The 20,249-nt window shown below is 33.6% G+C and overlaps 1 protein-coding gene across 11 annotated transcripts in view; it reads right to left on the bottom strand.

Annotated features, from left to right (window-relative positions):
- The window catches only part of LOC107035876 (serine/threonine-protein kinase mig-15), a 54,997-nt gene that overhangs the window by 22,537 nt on the left and 12,211 nt on the right, over positions 1-20,249 (bottom strand). For 5 of the 11 annotated variants that reach the window (XM_015253493.1, XM_015253494.1, XM_015253499.1 and 2 more), the window contains exons 3-14: positions 16,005-16,061; positions 13,188-13,232; positions 12,503-12,785; positions 10,186-10,397; positions 9,234-9,468; positions 8,532-8,792; positions 7,474-7,649; positions 6,153-6,173; positions 4,161-4,358; positions 3,763-3,866; positions 3,497-3,573; positions 2,057-2,133 (exon numbers count right to left, since the gene is read on the bottom strand). In XM_015253493.1, the coding sequence (XP_015108979.1) occupies positions 2,057-2,133; positions 3,497-3,573; positions 3,763-3,866; positions 4,161-4,358; positions 6,153-6,173; positions 7,474-7,649; positions 8,532-8,792; positions 9,234-9,468; positions 10,186-10,397; positions 12,503-12,785; positions 13,188-13,232; positions 16,005-16,061 (1,746 nt within the window). The remainder of the gene's footprint in view (positions 1-2,056; positions 2,134-3,496; positions 3,574-3,762; positions 3,867-4,160; positions 4,359-6,152; positions 6,174-7,473; positions 7,650-8,531; positions 8,793-9,233; positions 9,469-10,185; positions 10,398-12,502; positions 12,786-13,187; positions 13,233-16,004; positions 16,062-20,249) is intronic. The other 6 variants (XM_015253497.1, XM_015253503.1, XM_015253495.1 and 3 more) reach the window with 5 other exon arrangements.

The following is a 20,249-nucleotide window of genomic DNA, read 5'->3' as shown; positions in this document are numbered from 1 at the left end:
TTTAGCGAGGAGTTTTGGTATCTTTGTCATCTTTACAAGTTCAAATTTATAGTTGGAAAGCGACGGATCAATTACTAGATTTTGTAAAATAATTGACAACTATTTAATACATGAGATTGAGTCTACATGAAAGTTTTGAAAGTCTTTTGACAGAATGGTGAAGTAACTAGACCTCCTCAAGAAAGGTGGAATGATAATTCTGCCATCATTCCTAATTATTGAAACCTTTGCTATAATTCTTTCAATTTGAGACAAATGAATAGAGAAATATAAGGTAAATGTACCTATGCTCGTTCAGACGTCGTGAGCTATCACATTTTAGTCATTCTGACAGTCCCAAGAATTTATCAAGAGTGAAATACGATTGGGTTCATTATTTTAGTTAATAAGGAAAGTTATAGAGACCAAGGAACAGTGATTTATCGAAGAATACAAGAGAAAATTCCCATTCACATCAACTGGTGCTGCGACAGAGTGAATTCTTAAGCCGCAAGTTAGGAAACTCAACTTGTCCGTTTCGTTTTCAAGATCGAATACGTCCGAATTTTGTTGAACCGTGTTATGGAAGTTAAAATTGTATTGTTCTTTTCCATTCATTAAGAATGATTTCAAGCGAAGAAAAAAAACAACAGGAATTGAAATTTCCTTTTTTGACGAAGATTTATTAATAATAGGAACTGACTCCGCCCTTTTCGCATAAATAATTTATTAATATTCAATTACGCAGACTAAAAACCATTTTCTCAAAATCAATAAAAATTTCTCCACTTATTCATAAGAAAAAGATCGTTTATAAAAACAGTCATTTGGCACACAATTCAATTTAAATGACGCTGATAGTCCATTAATCTGGGGTAAATCTCCATCTTCAAAGTTTTTTCATAACCTCGTGCATGGAGAGCAAATTCAATAATTAATTTCAAACTAAAAATAGCGATTGAACTTTTCCACATCTTTTAAATGATTTCTTTTAGTCATTAATAATCCTTATGCAGAGAATTCAGTTTGCTACAACAAATTTAATAGTTGAAAATCCTGATTCATAGTGCGATTCATACGCAACTGTAAAAAATCCTTAGAAATCCTCAAGACTTTTCACATTGAGGAAAAAACTAATGGGCATGAAAATAATTGTAATCCGATTTCTTAGCATTGAAGATGTTCCGTGGCCTCTTGAAGGAATAACCAAGAAGGAGTATCTCTATAATTGATGATAATCCTGTTACTTTCTCCCATCATTATCAACTCTCAAAACCTTCAAAAACTCAATTCACTTGAGAGCCAAAAAATCAGAATATATAGGAACTAATTACCGAGTCGAATTTCCACTCTATTGAACATTTCAAGATATCTTTCTCCACAAATAAAAGGACAATTCGATTATCACTGAGGTCAACAACTGAATTTAGTAATTTCATGGTGTGTCTGGTGCACGATACAGCAAAGTGCCAACATTTAAGGGCCGAGCAGATGTCATGACAGCAGGCGACAAATTGGGAATTTATATTTCCAAAGCATTTTCTTGCCTTCAAAAGATACTTACTTCAGATCAATCCGTAATCAAATACAATGAGCAAATACTCCTACTCTTCTATGTAATGACTGTTTCTTCAAATACGCAATCAATATTTTCTGAATAATAACGATTCACGGTAGAATATTTGCCTTATCCATTTAATCACAGAATTTTGATCTCATGCGGTTCTTGACAACGATACAATCACCTCGACAATTCGCAATTTCCACATAAATTTGAGAATCGAGACAATTTTCAAAAGTCAGACCTTTAATTTACGAAGAGAAAAATTGTCTCAATTATCTACGAGATACACTAGAGGAGCATTTCCTAGCGTATTCTAACGATAATCTGGATGATTACAAAAATCAGCCATTCGACGTACACAATATTGGGTATACACGGCATAAGTGCAATACAATGCAGATTATATGTATGACCAGATATTGACAATGTGGAAGGTACTACATTTTTATCGCTCTCTTGCACTAACTTTGTTACATTTACTTTATGAGTTATTGAAGGTAAATTTGTACTTACTCGTTTCATGACTAGTGTTCGATCGCCTGATTCCTCTTCGTCTGGAGTTGGAGGTAATGGTCGATTTGGTGCACCGCCTGGAAGAGATAATAATATTATAATTGAGAGGGCAAAAGAGGAATCTAATCTGCTATGGATGATAATGCACCGATTGTGAGAGAAAATAACCGAACATCGAACCGATAGCAATTCTGTACTTAGAAAACCAAAATGTAAAAACCAATATTGTTAATTTTAATGTTTCAATGAATATTGACAAACTTCAATTATTTATGTAATTTTCATTCCAGAACCTGATGGCTAAATAAGCATTCAGATATTAACATTCTGAATATTCCTTTCTTCACTTTACCTCAAATTGAGAGAATTATATCAAAAGTTTCAATAATTAAGAATTATAGCAGAATTATCATTCAACTTTCCGTGAAAAAGTCTAGTTACTTCATCATTCGGAAGATTTGTAAGGGATAGTATGTATTCAGTAACTAGAGTTGAAATTAACGAGGCATTTTGGGCTTCTTTGGTGTCTTGAGAAGTTCAAATTTATAGTTGAGACACAACGGATCAATGAATAGATTCCATAAAATAATTGACGGCTGTTCAATACATGAGACTGACATGAAATGAAAGTTTTCGAAGTCTTTTGATAGAATGATGAAGTAATTAGACCTCCTCACGGAAGTTTGAATAATAATTCTGCCATCATTCCTAATTACTGAAATCTTTGATGTAATGCCTTCAATTTGAGGCAAAATGAAGAGAGGAGTATACAGAATGTTAATATCTGAAAGCTTATTTAGCCGTCAGGGTTTGAAAGTAATCATCACTTCAGTAATATTTTCAGATAAAATTATATGAATAATTGAAGTTTGTCAATATTCATTGAAAACATTCTCTTATCAACTTTTGTTTATCAATTTTTTTTAATTCTTGAGAGTACTAATGAGAATAATAATTTTCCATTCGGGAGAATGGAAAATTATTGAGAAGTTTTGGCGGGACAAAATTGTATCAATGGATTAATTGAAAAGGAAATGAAACAACAAAATCCAAAGTCCAGACGAAGGCCCAGCAGGGAGACCTGGTCCTGAGGGGGAAAAAGGAAAATGTGTTGCTGAATTTCAATCGAATGGAAAAAGAAACGTATAATCGGCCTAATCTAATCAACTGAATTGTAAGACGAACAGAAAATTATTATTCTCATCAGTACTTCCAATAATAAACAAAAGTTAATGAAAAAAAAATTTTTTTTTGCTTGAACGGCATCAAATAATCATTTTTCGACTGTTTCATTTTGTCCCACCCTCCCCTACAATTCAATAAAATCAGTTTTCAACCACTAGGAAAAATCCCCCCAAAAGTTCATTGAACTGTGTGAACTGGCAATTGTCTCTCGTCAAACAAAAGTTTTCGAACATAAAAATGAAAAGTTGGGCTTACCTTCATGGTGATTTTGTGCATTGTGAGATGACGAAGAAGACGAATCTGAAGACGGTCTGAAAGGAGAAAATTCAGGTCTGGATGGTATCCCAGTAGTAAACAGTGATGAGGATGACAAACGATGAATTGATGGTCGTTTCCATTTGGGTCAGTCGATGAGACAATGGCAGAGATGCAGGAGTGATTAAAAATGAAAGATGACAATGGATGAATTCATTGATTTTAACCGAGAATGAATGGCTCTACAAACTATCACGACAACTTACAGTGGCTTTGGTGGATCACTGGCAAGTAATGTTCCATCATTTCTCGCATTGTTTCCAGTTGCATCCTCAAAATCATCATCACTGTCGCTCTCCACTGACAGTGCCTGAAAAAAAATATAAAAAATTAATTTACCCTCAAAAGAAATACATCGGAAAATTCAAATAATTCTATTTCCACATTTCGTTCTTCTTATCTGTCAGTTCTAAATCCAAAATAATGTAAAACTCCGGAAGAAAGTGAAGCCAAAGTAGAGAAAAAAAACTAAACAAAGTCCCCAAAGAGAACCAAAACTGAAGGGGTGCTGGTGAAGAGTTAAACGAAACCCTCGAGAACTCAAATAATCGATAAAATAAACAATGCTCCCCGTTGTTAGTCTCTCTTTTATTCATCGTCTTACTTGATCGAGAATACTGGAGGATTGTGGCATCTGTTTGTTGTTCTGTTCATTACTGGCTGGTTGGGCCGAGTGGCTAGTGGTGACATTTGATGTTTGTACCGGGGCCGGGCTCTTGTGTTGCCTGTTGGGCCTTGGCGGGGCTTCAGGGCCCTGTGACACACCAAGCTCGTTGAGTTGAGCAGCCAGCATGTCCAAGTCCTACCACCCAACGCGCCACACACGTACAAAATACCCCGTTAGTCACTTTGTGCCATTTTTTTTTACAATCCTTCTCCAATTAATGGATTAATTAATTTTAAACCAACCACGAGTGAGCTAATCAATGATTGAGTGAAATTGAATGATTTTGTATGTATTTTCTAGGACATCAGAAGATGATTTTATAATATTTTAAAGGATTACTGACAGTTTTTTTTTGCTTTGGAATGTTCGAAAAAATTTATAAGTTGCAAAACTGTTTTTTCATCAGAAGCCATAATATCGCTTCAAATCAATGGCACTCAGTTTATCGGATATCAAAAGATGGATTTATAGTGGTTTTGAAGGATTACTGACATAGTGTTTTTTGCGTTGAAATGTTCGAAAAAATTTAAAAATTGCAAAAACTGTTTTTCCACCAGAAGCCATTATATCGCTTCAAACCAATGGCACTTCGATTATAGGACATCAAAGATGGATTTGTAATATTTTGATGGATTACCGACATAGTATTTTTTGCTTTGAACTGTTCGAAAACATTTACAAATTGCAAAAACTGTTTTTGAATCAGAAGCCCTTACAGTGCTGTAAATGAATGGGACCCAGATTATACGACATTAAAAGATGGATTTATAATATTTTAAAGGATTACTGACATTATTTTTTTTTTCCGGTGAACTGTTCGAAAGAAAAATCTGTTATAAATCGCAAAAAATTTTTTTCATCAGAAGCCATCAATGACACCCTGATTCTAGGACATCAAAAGATCTGTTTTTTCATCAGAAGTATTATATCGCGCCATCCATCAATATTCTTGATAAATGTTGTACTGCAATTGAGAAAAAGATTTATTTTTTCATTAAGCCACAATATTTCACGACAAATGTGTATTTTTCCACGACAACTCAATTGAAAACTTCCCCCAGAATTATTTGAACGAAGAAAAAACAATTTTTTGCAACAAGTAAATCCATTTTGTAATGAAAATTCTTCACACAAAGCTTATTCAAAAGTTTTTTTTTTTCCTTCAGTGTAATTCACGACTGAACTCATGAATTGTTCTGAATAATCATCATCAATATTCTTGAAATGACAAATTTTGTACTGCAATTGAGAAAAACAATTGTTTTTTCATTAAGCCACAATATTTCGAGACAAATGTTTATTTTTCCACGACAACTCAATTGAAAAATTCCCCAGAATTGTTTGAACCAAGAAAAAAACTTCTACTCCATCCCCCAAAGTCGTGAATTACTAGAGTTTTTCAGAGCATCAATTGCCAAGACTCTGCAAACCATTTCCTCCAAGAAGACCAAGAATATCCCTATTTCACTCAATTACTGAATTAAGCTCTGAAAGCAATAAAAGCTGACGAAGCTCCTAAACATATTCTATGAATTTACAATAGCGTCGACATATTATCATCGACCCAACGTTTTAATTCGCCTGTGACGTTTTATCTTAACGCTCTAATAAGTCTACAGCCTCCAAGTTCCATCCAAATGTCACTGGAGATTATTGATAATCAATTAGATGGCTATATAGCAACGAGTAAGAAGCCGACTCCTCATTATCTAATAGAGTAAAGCGTTAAAGCGATAGATTACCCATATATACAGTATCTTTAGCATCATGTTAACAGTGTTAAAGCTACGTGGATTACCCTGCCCCCATTAACGTACATGCACGAAAGTTTAGCCTTTTTATTGGGTCACAGAATTTGGTAAATAAATCATTGATTAAATTATTCAAGTGAGGGAAAAATGATGGTGGGTGTTTGTGTGTTTCTCTTACCTCTGGCCTCCTCGGTGGCAGCTACAGTACGTGTGAACATGGAAAAAGAAAAACAAAAACCAAATACATTCCGGAAATTTTGAAAACGTGAGGTAGTGTAGAAATGTTTAATATTCCTTCTATTCGATCGTAAGAAAATTCTAGTTATTTTATTTTTGTTTTAATTGTATCCCTTAAAAGCAATCAGAAAATTATTTTTAAAAAATATTTTTAAATCGTTGAAAAGTCAGTATTGATCACTTAAAAACATTAAATTAATTGGATCTTTTTAAAATATTTTTCAATGGTTAAAAACTTTCAATTATGATGGAGAAATATCTTGTAGGTGATATTTAGAAAATGGAGGAAGTTCATAATTATAAATTCCCTGAGGAATAACACTAGAATTTCCTTTCGTATCAATTTCTGGTGCAATTTGCCATTATTTGCCTAGTTTAATGCGTGCATAACGCCAAGAGAATAGATATTTTCTGAATCGTGCATTTTCGCAGTGTAGCTGTAACATCTAGTGTAAAAACTGTATTCAAAGAGATCAAATTTTAAAATTGACAGCATCTCATGAAAACTTGTAATTTCATTCAGCAAAATTTTTTATCTCGTTTGTGTGTATTTTAATTATATCTCTTGAAATCATTGAATTAATGACGGAGAGACATTAATTCATTATTTTTCAAAAAAGGTTTTCAAATAAAATTACCAATTATAATGAATAGAGACACTGTAGTTGAAATTGTGTAGAGAGAACATCTTCTACCTTTCTTTGACATAAGAAAAAAATAGAGGAAGTTTATAATTACGAATCCCCTGAGAGATAACACTAGAATTTCCTTTCGTATCAATTTCTAGTATAATTAGCCATTATTTGCGTAGTTTAATGCGTGCATAACGCCAAGAGAATGAATATTTTTTGAATCGTGCATTTTGCAGTGTAGCTGTAACATCTAGTGTAAAAACTGCATTCAAAGAGATCAAACTTTAAAACCAAAAGCATCTCATGAAAACTTGTAATTTCACTGAGCAGAAAATTTGATCTCGTTAAATATCGTAATGTGTACAGTGAAAAGAAGTGAGAGATGTTGGAAGGATGAAGGAGTTGAGATAACAAGTGAATCCACTCAATAAACGGTATACAGCAAGTTCTGCAGTTATTTCAGCACAATAGAGTTGAAGGGGTGAAGGGAGAAAAACTATGAAGGACTCTACACGTGCTTTGACGCGTTAACAGCGATTATTGGCCTTGATGACTTGTTCATACACAATTGACGTAATGAGAACTTCTCAGTGATGAAAAAAAAATTGACAAAAAAGAGTGGGAGCGTACCATAGGTTTGAATACATGACTATTTCTTTGTGGCGCTTGTCCACCTGAGCCACCACTTCCAACACCACTGGAGTTCGCTGCTGAGTGGTGATTTGAGGGTGGAGTTGAGACTTTGTGCGGTTGTCGTGGATCATCTCGAGGCGTTGGGGGCAGTGGACGTGACGGTGGCTGTGGTTCTGTCGTTAATATTGAAGAATTAGTTATTGTGATTGCGAAATCATTATTATTTAGTTGGGATCAAGGGAAAAAGTAGAGAAATGATGCATCTATCACAAATTAATGAACGTTGATATATTCTTTCTCCAATTTTACTGTTCATCCTGACTGAATATTGATGACCATGGAGATCAAAGCAAAATTGAAAGGCTATTATTATTTCATATAAAATCTCGTTATTTGACAGTCATTCTGTGAATGATGTTAATGTATTGTAAATGATGAAACAGGTGAAATTCCGAACAAATTCACTAATTTCCTCGTTGGAATGCTCACTAACATTTTTAGTTAAAAATGAGAGCTTATAGTCAACTCTAAATTTAGGCCTAATTTTGCTTCTCCATGAATCTTCTTTTATGAATAATTGATAAACAATCAATTTCTCAATTTAAAAATCATTATCGGAATTGCAAAAAATTAGTTTGTGTTCTCAATCTCACAAGAGATAGATTTCATGCTAAAGAAATGAAGTTTCCGAAAGTTTAAACAATCTTCATGGAAAATACCAAAAGAAAAATTTCGTTAAGCAATATTTCCCAAAAGATGTCTGTCCATATTTCGGGACTAGTTTTTAGAACTGTTCATTCATTAAAAAGCAAAAATTGGATGAAAAAAATTAAGTTTTTTTTGTTTCCATAAATAATAAAATGAATAAATTATAGGGAATTCAAAAGACTCGAAGAAACCAAAATACTTGTTTAATATATTTTTCCAAATTATACTTCGTAATTTCCTTGACTAAATAAATTTCACTCAGCAATCAAATTGAAGAAGAATAAAGGTAAAAATATATTCATAAAACAAAAATCAATGTGAAAATTCGAGAAAAAAAAATTCTTTACCAATGAGCCTGTGAGGAATAGCAGGTCTCGATGGTGGACCTGGCTCTGGTATTTCACGGTGGCCCCTACCACCCTGTTTTTCTTTACCCGAGTGTGGAACCTGAGGAATATCCTGTGTCAATGTCCTTCCCTCTTGTATCTGCTGGAAATTGCGACGCAGTGTGTCCCCACCAGGTGCTTGAACGATTGACGAGGGCTCACCAGCCAGGGCTGGTTCGTCATCTTCATTCTCACTTCCACTGTATCTGTAGTCGTCTCGCTCTGTTGAAACAAAAAGACATGCATAATGATTCTTCGGGAAGGGAGGGAGGACGTAAGGAAGTGACAATGATATCTGATGTTGAATGAGGTAACACATTTAACAGCAATTTTTTTTTATCGTCGAAATTACATAACTTGGTTGATGTTGCATTTGAAATCATCGCAAAACCGCTATTTTTTTAACATCTAAACTGTGAATAACGACTGCATCATCACTAAATACTGCATTTCACCATTCGATTATTGAAATTTCTCATAAAAATTATGAATTTTCTAAAAGTGCAATAAATAGCTCTCTAAACTCTCCCCAAACTGAAATTATACGAGAGAAATTACGCTATTTTTGCCAAGGCTGCGGCTGATTTTAAAGTTTAAATGTCACGAATAATAATAAACGGTTAAAAATAAATGATGAATAAAAATGATACGATTTTATCTTACCCTTACCTTTCTCCTGTTTACGTTTCTTGCACCGATCGATATGGTCTTTGAGCTGTATCCTAACTTGACGCTCGGTTGGTTGGTCCCGGATGAATGGATGCTTCAGTAATTGTTCCGTATAAGGCCGCTGATGATAGTCCTTCACCAGGACCGTCTCAATGAATCCCTGAAATTTTTTCGCCCACTTCTTCGACTTCAGCCTTGGCGGTGTATTACGTGGAATTAGGAAAAGTGCCTGTTGATGACATAATCAATAATTAATTGAAATGAATATTAATTGAATCATCGTTTCATTATCAAATAAATGATAACAAAAATAAATTCATCAAGTTTGAAGTTTAAATACAAATCCCATGAAAAATAACAGTAGAATTTATTTTTGTATCAGTTTCTGATCTGATTAGCCATCATTTATCTTTTTAATTGCGTGTATACTGCCAAGAGAATAGGTATTTTTTGAATCGTACATTTTTGCAGTGTACTTATAGCATCTAATGTAAAAAATGGATTCAAAGAGCTAAAACTTCAAAATCGAAAGCACCTCATGAAAAATTTTCATTTCATTGAATCGAAACATCGATTTCGTTAAATATCGTAACGTCTATATTCATCAATTAATGAATAAATAATTAAAATATAATAATAACCATTTTTCAAAAAAAAAATTCGAACTGAAAAAATCGCAAGTTGAAAATTACTAGAAACAAATCAAGAAGTTATCAATAAATTCGTCTCACCAATAATCTCACGCATTTTAATATCCTCAAACTTTCTAATTACTCATTAACATTCTCAATAAAATTCTTAGCCAATTAATCAACTCAGATTAGGAAAACTACTCCATGAATTGGAAAAAAAAACTCAAATCATGAAGTCGTCATTATTTTTCTCTATTTTCACGTTGGAATGAGGTCGAATGGTTTGAAACTTGCTTGAGAATGACTCCACTTACTCTCATGGGATGTAGATCACAGAGGGGAGGCTGTGACTCTGCCATTTCGAGTGCAGTAATACCAAGTGACCAAAGATCACTTCTGTTGTCATACGTGGCATCTGGATTTTCATCGCAAGCTATGACTTCAGGTGCCATCCAGTATGGGGTGCCAATAAACGTATTTCTACGTCCAATTGTGCGGTCCAATTGTGCAGAGACGCCGAAATCAACTGTTCATGACAAATGAAACATTGGACGTTGAATTGAATTACTTTTGATTTCTAAGCTTTTTAGTGCTCATATTTTTTTATGAGCATCTTCATTTATTTTATTTTATTTTGCTATAAACGGCGAGAAATGTTAAGTAAAAATTACGGAACTCACAACTCCCTCACCGATTACGAAATCGACTCAGAAAATTTAAGTGACGGTATCGTAATTTTTCACAGGAGATTCAGATAAAAATTACGGAACTCACAACTCCCTCACCGATTACGAAATCGACTCAGAAAATTTAAGTGACGGTATCGTAATTTTTCACAGGAGATTCAGATAAAAATTACGGAACTCACAACTCCCTCACCGATTACGAAATCGACTCAGAAAATTTAAGTGACGGTATCGTAATTTTTCACAGGAGATTCAGATAAAAATTACGGAACTCACAACTCCCTCACCGATTACGAAATCGACTCAGAAAATTTAAGTGACGGTATCGTAATTTTTCACAGGAGATTCAGATAAAAATTACGGAACGCTCTGGAAAAATTCCGTGACAGTTCCGTAAAATTTGCTCCAACCACATTTCGCTCCGGAATTACGGAAAAGGTACGTAATTTTTATTGAATATTTCTCTCCGTGTATATTATTCAGTATGGCGGCTATCAACGCGCACTTGTGCGGTATATTTCGGGCAAATATATCACTTATAGTATTATTTTTCTTTATAATATTATATATTGGCAACAACCGGGGGTTTTTCCCTTTTAAAAATTGTTTTCGCGTTGTGTGGGGCACTTTGTGCTTTCCATAATGCTTTGTACTATTCTGTACTGTTTTGCAGGCTTCGATGGGCGTTTGCCTGAAGCCTTAAATAAATGGTTAAATATCTCATCATCCTATTGGCAAATTTTCTTGTACAAATGCAATGCAATAAATTTTCATTATTTTAGGTTTTTCCACTACTGGCGGGCAAAACGAAATTTTACGCACGCCCCGCGTGCGTAAAATCCCTCTTTCCACACATTGTGATGAAGAAAGGGTTCGAAACTCGTGGTATAAGTATTTTTTGACCCTCGCTGTCAAAAAACACTTTTTCATCATTTATGTGGAAAATGAAACTTTATTTTACTTTAATTTTTTGCCCCCTTTTCACACACCTTGATGAAATTTAGGGTTCGACACTCGAGTGCGTAAAAGTATTTTTTGACCGATGGGAGGTGTGCAACGCCATCGGTGCGTAAAAACACTTTTACGCACTCGTATCGAAATATACTATTTTCGCACAGCGTGATGAAACAATAACATTCTATCAACTCCGGCGATCATTATGGAAGCGTGTGCAAAGAGCCCAATGGGCTATATACGGATGAATAAATAAATAAATAAATTAAATCCTGACAACTATCAATTTTTTCAACAGTTTCTGCCACTCGAAAGATTATTCTAGCGTCATCAATGGTGAAATATTGACAGAATTAGACAGAACCTGAATGATCAAAGAGAAAAGAAGAGTGACACGTAGGTGAATCACTCATACACAAGTGACTAGAATCTAGTCACTGGATGACGAGACAAAAATCACCCACCATGTCGAATGAAGGAACAAAACATCATTTGTCACGATGACGATTGAAAAATGAATTGAAGAATCTCGTGATTATCGATTTTCAGTACTCCCGATGGAAGGGGCCGATGAAAAAGTGGAAGTTTCATCGCGTAATTTATTGTAATAATTGTGTCAATAACTACGATATTAGGCTGATGAAGTCGAACTTGTACTAGTTGAAGCTGTCTTATTCATTTTTTCCTCCATCGATATATTTTTAATGTATTCAATCATCAATGGTCCGATCATTTATCACGAGTTGTGCTTTGAATGAAATCGTGGAAATAACTAAAATCCTCTTCGGAAACCATGAATTCGTGCTATTTTCCCTGGATGAATGCATTCAAGGACTTTTTAAAAATTAGTGAGTGAAATTCATCGCATCGTTTCTTAACTCCTTATTTTTCTCAAACGAAAAAAAAAATTCCGGCGTCAGTAATGAACATGTTAATTACAAATGTGATGATGTAACCAAAGTTGAAGTGATGTAATCAAAGGATACTTTACCAAGTTTAACTTCAGCATTGTCAGTCAAGAGTACATTTTGACCCTTGATATCCCTGTGAATAACTTTATTACTGTGAAGGTAACTGAGTCCTCTCAGTATCTCTCTCGAGATATAAGCGATCCACTCCTCCTTCAGGCTCTGTCCCTTCGTTGATTTAACGAGATCCGTGACAGAGCCAGCACCACAATACTCCATGACCAACCACAGTTGGTCATCTTTACCTGGCGGTGATTTCTTGACAAATGCCCCATAATATGTTGCAATATTCCTGTGGTTTGAGTACTGGAAAAAAAAATTCAAAAATTATTTTGAAATAAAAGTTCATTCGTTTTTCATTTTTTTTCAGTCTTATTGTTAGTTCTACTTGGAGTTTCTTTTAAGAAGTATTCGTCTCATCTATTTCATGTTGAACAAATTATTGGAATCAACAAGGAATTTTTTATTCAAATTGAATGAAAATCAATCGTTTTTCGAATTAATATAAATCATCGTTTGGATTTTTGCATTCAAATTCAATGAAAATCAACCGTTTTTCGAATGAATATAAGTCATCTTTTGGATTAAAAAAAAAATCGTTGTCTAAAGTGAAGTTATCCAAACATCACTGAGACATCTATAAATTTCCAACGACAAATCTACACTGACAATTAATTAAAATTGTAAATAAATTCACATAACACTCACCCTTTTAAGAACATTTATTTCTAGCTTAATCTCCTCCTCTTCGTCCTAGTGGAACGAGAAAAAACAACAATTTTATTAATTCAGGTTTAATGGAACGTGAATAATGGGTATATTGTGTGAGTCATTTTGAGGAATGTTTTTTTTTCTTTCTCCCGCCTCATTATAAAACGGATAGAAAACCCGAGGGAGAGAAAACCGATGGATCCACGAGGCGTTGTGTATCAGCTGTTAAGTAGGTAAGTAGAATCAAGATTATCTCGGGCGTTTTAGATTAGAGAAAGAAGGAAGTTCACAAGTTTTAATCCGTTATATCAAATGCTGTAAATGCGTAATCCTCGTATGTATTTCATTGGGGAAAATTAATATTGATAACACTTCCGTTACACCCAGAATGAATTTTATGTGAATGAAGTAAATGTCTTGATGCAAATGGCTCCTAATAAAGTTTTCTTTTTCAATTGATTTATTGATTTATTCAGTTTTTTATTTCATTCGAAATGGGGAATTGATTCTAATAAGGTTCTAGGATACCTGTTCCCCGGAAAATCATTCCTCAAAATAATGTGTTTAACTTATTCTATGTTTGATGTCATTGTGATTTGTGAACAAATTATGTTTGAGAAGTGGACGTTGTTTAATTAAATTTTGACCTGCATTCAAAGATTCTTGTAATTGCTGTTTTAATGTCTGTAACTTTAGAGTTTCATGTTTATCAATATTTGTTAATTTTTTTTTGTTGCAAGAAATATATGAGTTTTTAAAAAATTGTTGAAATGAATAAAAACAACATGTCTTTTCTCCAGATGTATGCTCCGCATATCCAATTAGAAGAAAAAAATATGCATAATCTCTTCATTCATTTGGAGTAGTGATTGTAAGCTTTCAAAACGACATTTACATAAAAAAATAAATTTTGTTCATGATCAACAAAGATTATTATCATTTTTTGGGCATGAACACTCGGAATTACTCATAAATTCCTCTTAAAAAACGGAGAAGAAAACATTAAAGAACGTAAAAAATCGTCCAGTAATTACGAGCCTCCGAAGGAGATATTCGGTAATCTGTAACGGACGGAGTCAGTCACGGTATTCCGAGAAGTTTACCCCCTCCCCCCTGCATTTCCCCGTCGGGGTATGAGTAATCTATCAGATAACCACCAACTACAATGCAGGGAATTGTCTCCATTTCATTGACGCAATACCCTCGTTTTCTTGTGCCGAGGAATAAAGTGATGAATAAAATTGAGTAAAAAAACCTAGTAATTATCGAGCGAAATTCCGCTCTAGGTCTTTATAACTTTAAAGTATATCCCTAAAAAACAGGTTTCTCTTACGATTGTCCCCATGTTTTTCGTAGATAATGTTTATAATATTCCCCAGCTGTTGAAAAAAAAATCAAACTAGCTGTACTTCACAATTTAGTAGATTACGATGTTCTTAAGAAACAAATCCGTGGAAGATGGATTATATTCCAAATATGCTGAATTTTTTATAAAATTTTATAGTATATAGTTTCTGTCATATTCAACTCTAAAAAATGGAAATTTTGTGAAATCATTTCTCATTTAATTCAAACAATTAATTAACACATAATTTCTTATTTGATTCAAACAGTTATTCTTACCTTCATCAACAATATATGGGGATAGAAAAACTCAATAACTTATGAGAATGTAATAAATTAAGTAATTTATAATTTTTTCCGAAAATCCATAGGGATTAACTTTTGGATGGTATTGTCTTGGGATATGGATATACCTTAAGCTGTCAGAAAATTACGGTAGCACGTCTTTTCAACTAGGCAACTTTTCAACTACGACATATCAACAGATTTTAATTAAATTATTACATTTTCAGTAATTAGTCAAAAATTGTCAATATTTTTTTTACCTTTTTGTAGACAACGTAATCCAACTCAATTTAACAACTCAACTGATGCATCAACAATCAATGCGACATAAAGACGATATTTGCCTTCAATTAACAAATCAATAATTTAATAGCAATTTAATATTGATAATCTAATTAGGATTTTTAAATTTAGTTGTCCGTTAACTCAATTTTTTTTACTGTATTCCGATTATTATTTCGACGCGCATTTCAGTAAATAATGCAAAACAAGAAAAACAATGATTGCTCCAATTTAATAACTTAATACGCATATCAATGAAATTGACGTTTGAAGAAATGTCGGGATAAATTTTCTAAGAATATCATTTGTTTGTGGTATATTGACTCAAGTTTTAGTACTTGAAATGTCGTGGTTGAAATGTTATTAGTTGAAATATTGTTACTTGGAAAGTTGAAAAGACATGAGCTCAGAATTACTATTTTAATTTCAATTCAACATCTTAAAATTTGAAACCACTAATTTACATGAAATTTCCGTGTAATTTCAGGAATACTCATTGGAATTCCAATTATCAAATCCCTAAGAAAATGAAAATAATGAGAATTCAGGCATTATTCCCAGCGAAAAAGATTAATTTGTCAATTTTTCAATATTTTGTTAGCAAAGATTCTTTCAAAGATTCGAGTGCAAATAGTAATATGAATAATTCAATAAATTGAATAAAAAATTGAAATGAGCAAATATTATCGCTCTCGTTCCTCCAGTTATCGGCTCGTTCTACTTTACAACGAAATTCCTCTCGTATCACAAGGAGAACAAGAATAAAAAACCCATGAAATCCTTGCTCTAGCTTCAACAAACAGGGTCGACATAATAAACCCATTGCCCGAAAAAAAACGTGATAAAAAACGGTGAAAGGGTTCATCGACAGCTGTACTATCGAATTCAAGACAAGATGCTTACCTCCGTGACGTCCATAACTTTAATGGCTGCCAGCTGGCCGGTCTTGGTGTGTCGGCCCTATAAACAAAAAGTTAAAAGATCATTCAGTGTTGCCAGGAAAAAATATATCAATCGTTGAATCTTTTACGGGAATTTTTATGGTTTCCAACGCGCGGAGAGAATTTCCAGGCAATCGTTTACGTAATGTGCATGATCATGATACTATTTAGACATTTTTTGTAGCATTTACAGAATAAACAATTCAGTAGTGAAGCGGTGAAACGGTTTAAGGATATGCAAGTACTTTGGCTATTTTTTCTCCAGTGAAATGATTTTCTACTTTTGTAGTTGGACATCAGAGCTTTTACACTGATAGAAAAAATTGTTTTTATTGAGATGTTTCTTTCGTGGAACAAGTATTATATCTTACGATGAATATCACTTATTTTTTCTTGAGATACATTTACTTGGATTAAATGAAATAGTCCTTGGCGTCAAGTCACATATATTCACCACAAAATGTAAAAGTTCTATTTTCAATTATAATTTACTTGGAACAACGTATGATCGTGTTGATTGAGATAACAACGTATTTAGTCATGAGAATAATTTTGATTTTTGAGTACACCAACGAATTCCTGGAGTTGGCAAACTTTTGGCTAGAAAGGAATCAAATACTCTCATTATTGCGACAAATAAAACGAACTTCAATTCTAGAGTCGTTCGATTTCTCCCAATCAAATGTATCGCAAGAGGAGATAACTCGTATTCACTATGAAACCATGTTTATTTGAAAATTAACAACCGAATGATAGTTTCAAACAAAATTCTCTTGATAAAATCAATTTTTTCTGTCAGTATATTTGACCCTAAGTTTCCGGACATTTTACAATGAGTTTATTATTTAAACCATAAAAATCATTTGTTCGGAATCGTAACGAATTTATTCATATTCAGAATTTTACCAGACATCGATTTAATGCCTAAAAAATCAAGGTTTCCGAAAGTTTAATCAATTTCAATTATTGACTGACAAACAACAAATGTGGACGTCCGCATGAAAAGGGACCACTTTGGCACTATTGGAGTTATATATATGCCCATAATCTTGATCTGATTCTGCAAATTTAAAGCCAAAAATGAACTTAATAGCGTAAAGAGTGCCGACGCTATAGACGATCGAAAAAATAATTTAACATGGGTTTAAATGGGAGTTGGCAAGAGAAAAACGTGAATATCTCGGAAAATAGAATCGACAAAGTGGTCCCTTTTCATGCGGACGTCCACAAATGTAAAAGATGCTTGGGTATCCTCAAGTCGACTCAGCTCTCAGCTACGTTTTTGAAGAATATCCCGGAATCTAAGGAAGATGGCCAAATTTTCGTAATTACCTTTTTCTCAGGTCTCAATCCCCTCTACCAAAAAGGTTATACAAAAAATTTTGCTATCTGCTTTAGATTCCGAGATATTTACTGATAACTGACCAACTGTTACAATCGACATAAACTGTTTTACCGCTTCGCAACTGATTTATGGGATTCAATTTTTTTCGTTACTTTCAAAGCAAAAAGAAAGAGGATTTCTACGTAGTTTCCTCCTCCGTTTTTCATTATCGAAGCTGATAAAATACATGTCGTCTCTTATCGTAGAGAAAAATGTGCACATTGTCGAACGGAAATTGAGTTTAAATGTGAAATAAAAATAGAAAGTCGTTTCCACCAATAGTAACAGACTTTTAGATTATCTTTTTGTCAATCTCCTGAGAAAATGGTACGATTTCAATGAATGAGCCCGCATTGTGAAGCCTGAAAAAACCTTCAGAGTGAAAAAAAATTTGGCTAATGTTACTCTACCGATCTCGAGTCATTGACGTTCAGCGACAGGCCATTTTACCTTCCTTTGGATTTTTTTACACAAAGTTATCAGGCATTTCGCTTGTTGTCACAATTTAATCGTGAATGAAAGGTGATACTCCGCGGCTGGTATTACCCTCCCTGCGCTTCTTCACCTTTTACTTGACTCCTTTTATTAATTTTGAGAGCGCAGGTATGCTTATGTATGCAAGAAGTTTCGAGATAAGTAAATAAAACGTGGGAAAATAATGAACAGACGATTCATTGATTCCAAAATATTAACAGCTGGACGAATGTTTACACATCGCAAAGATGATCAACATGATTATTGAAAAAATAAATATTCCTCGTGGGTTATCTACGGTATCTCCATTATGAGGAAAAGATCTCGAAGGAATCCAATTCATTCAATATTTCGTCGCAATTCCAAAAATGCATTCAAAACTCAGGGATATTATTGTAGGAACAGAAATATTTCTTGTGAATTACGACAATAACGGGGGAAAATAATGAAAAGACAATTCACTTATTCCAAGATATTAACCGTCGCACAAATGTTTACACACTTAAAAATTTTCGTCTGAATTTTTCGTGTCGAATTCCGAAATTTTTATCGTTTTCAAGTTCCACTGAAATTTTGAGAAATTTTGTGATTGAAAAATTAAATATTCCATTGATTTTCTGCTCAAATGATCCGGAAATCAATAAAATACTTGATTTTTCAGTTCAATTATTTTGTAAAAATTCAGAAAAATCAGGACAGTTCAAGGAAAAATTGAAATTTCATAGCCATTTTTTCCATAAATCCGATTCCATGTCACTCTTATGAAATTTACTACGAGATCTTCCATGAAATTTAAAAAATTTCTGACAGTGCACACCACAGAGATGATCAACATAATTATTTTTAAAATAAATATTTTTCGTCCGCAATCTACGACATTCCCATTACAATAGAAATTAATGTACAAATTCATCAGAAAAATTTAATTCATTCACGTTTCGCTTCAATTCTAACAAAGAATTGAAAGCTCAGGGACAATATTCTAGGAACAGAAATATTTCTTGTGCATTATCCGACAATGACTCTTCCTTCATCAAAATGAATTAACGGGATTTCCCTGCGATGTTACAAGATAGTAAAAAACTTATTTTTCTGAACAATAATAAAGCGCAAGAATTCAATGGATGTGGAAAATTCAGTTCCATTTCGTTGCATCTTATCAAAAAATTTTTTTCCTCTCACTGTAGTCTTCATTCTTCAAGATTAACTAACGGAATTTCCCTCAACATCACAAAATAGTAAAAAAACTCTTGTCTTTTGAACAATTTCCGTCCATTTCGTTGCATCTTCTGTGAAAAGCAATACCTTGAGTTTTCAAGAAATTTAATTGGAAATTTTCAACAGCGAATTAACTCATTTCCAAGTAGATAATACTGGGAAATGGATGGATATGACCCCACTCCATATGTGCATATGTAATGTCTCCAAGTTGAATGCATCTAAATGACGCGTCATAATAAACGAGAAAATCCGAGTGGATGTGCGCAAGCGCTGAGAAAAGTCGCGTGTGTCCCAACAACGGGTATGTAAACTGTTGGTCGTTACTCGGGATGTTTGAAACACACCACGAAACCGCACACTCAGTGTCATCGGCCTCCGCTTTACTTCACCCACTGCAATATACACACGTGCTCAACTCTTTCTTCCTTCCATTTTTTTTATTTTTCATTTTTAATTCTCTTTCATCCCCCCCAGGGACTGATAAACTTCACGTTAATGCAGCTTCAAAGGTTTTTGCATGAACACTTTAAAGTTTTAACTACGATTTTTTTTAATCCAAAAATCTTTTCAATCAGTGAAAATTAAATCTTTCATCATCAGAGCCTCTGTTCATATTTATTACTGACTAAATACTTTAGAAGTTGATTAATTAATTGTAATGAAGTAATTTACATAATTAAAAAATTATAATTTGAACAATTTTCAAAATATTTAAGAAAAATGATCTTTTTATTACATGAAATTGTCAGAAAACTGTAGTTTACCATTTAAGAAATATTTTTAACATTTTTTAACATTGAACAACTCCAAAAAAGCCTAAATGTGGCACTTTGGCTCCGGGTGAAAAAATTTTTTTTTTAATTTCTGCATTTCTGGGGCAAGTGAGGGTCTCAGTGGCATTAGGCGGGCCAGAAAATACAGAATCAGCTTTTACTCGGCGGAAAAATTCGATTTTGGCAAAAGTCGACTTTCCCACCGAAAAAAGCCTAAATGTGGCATTTTGACTCCGGGTGAAAAAAATTTTTTTTTTATTTCTGCATTTCTGGGGCAAGTGAGGGTCTCAGTGGCATTAGGCGGGCCAGAAAATACAGAATCAACTTTCACTCGGCGGAAAAATTCGATTTTGGC

Source organism: Diachasma alloeum, unplaced genomic scaffold (assembly GCF_001412515.2).
Source record: "Diachasma alloeum isolate Michigan unplaced genomic scaffold, Dall2.0 Dall_scaffold_00201, whole genome shotgun sequence".
Taxonomy (NCBI): Eukaryota; Metazoa; Arthropoda; class Insecta; order Hymenoptera; family Braconidae; genus Diachasma; species Diachasma alloeum.
This window is presented reverse-complemented; position numbering and strand designations above follow the sequence as displayed.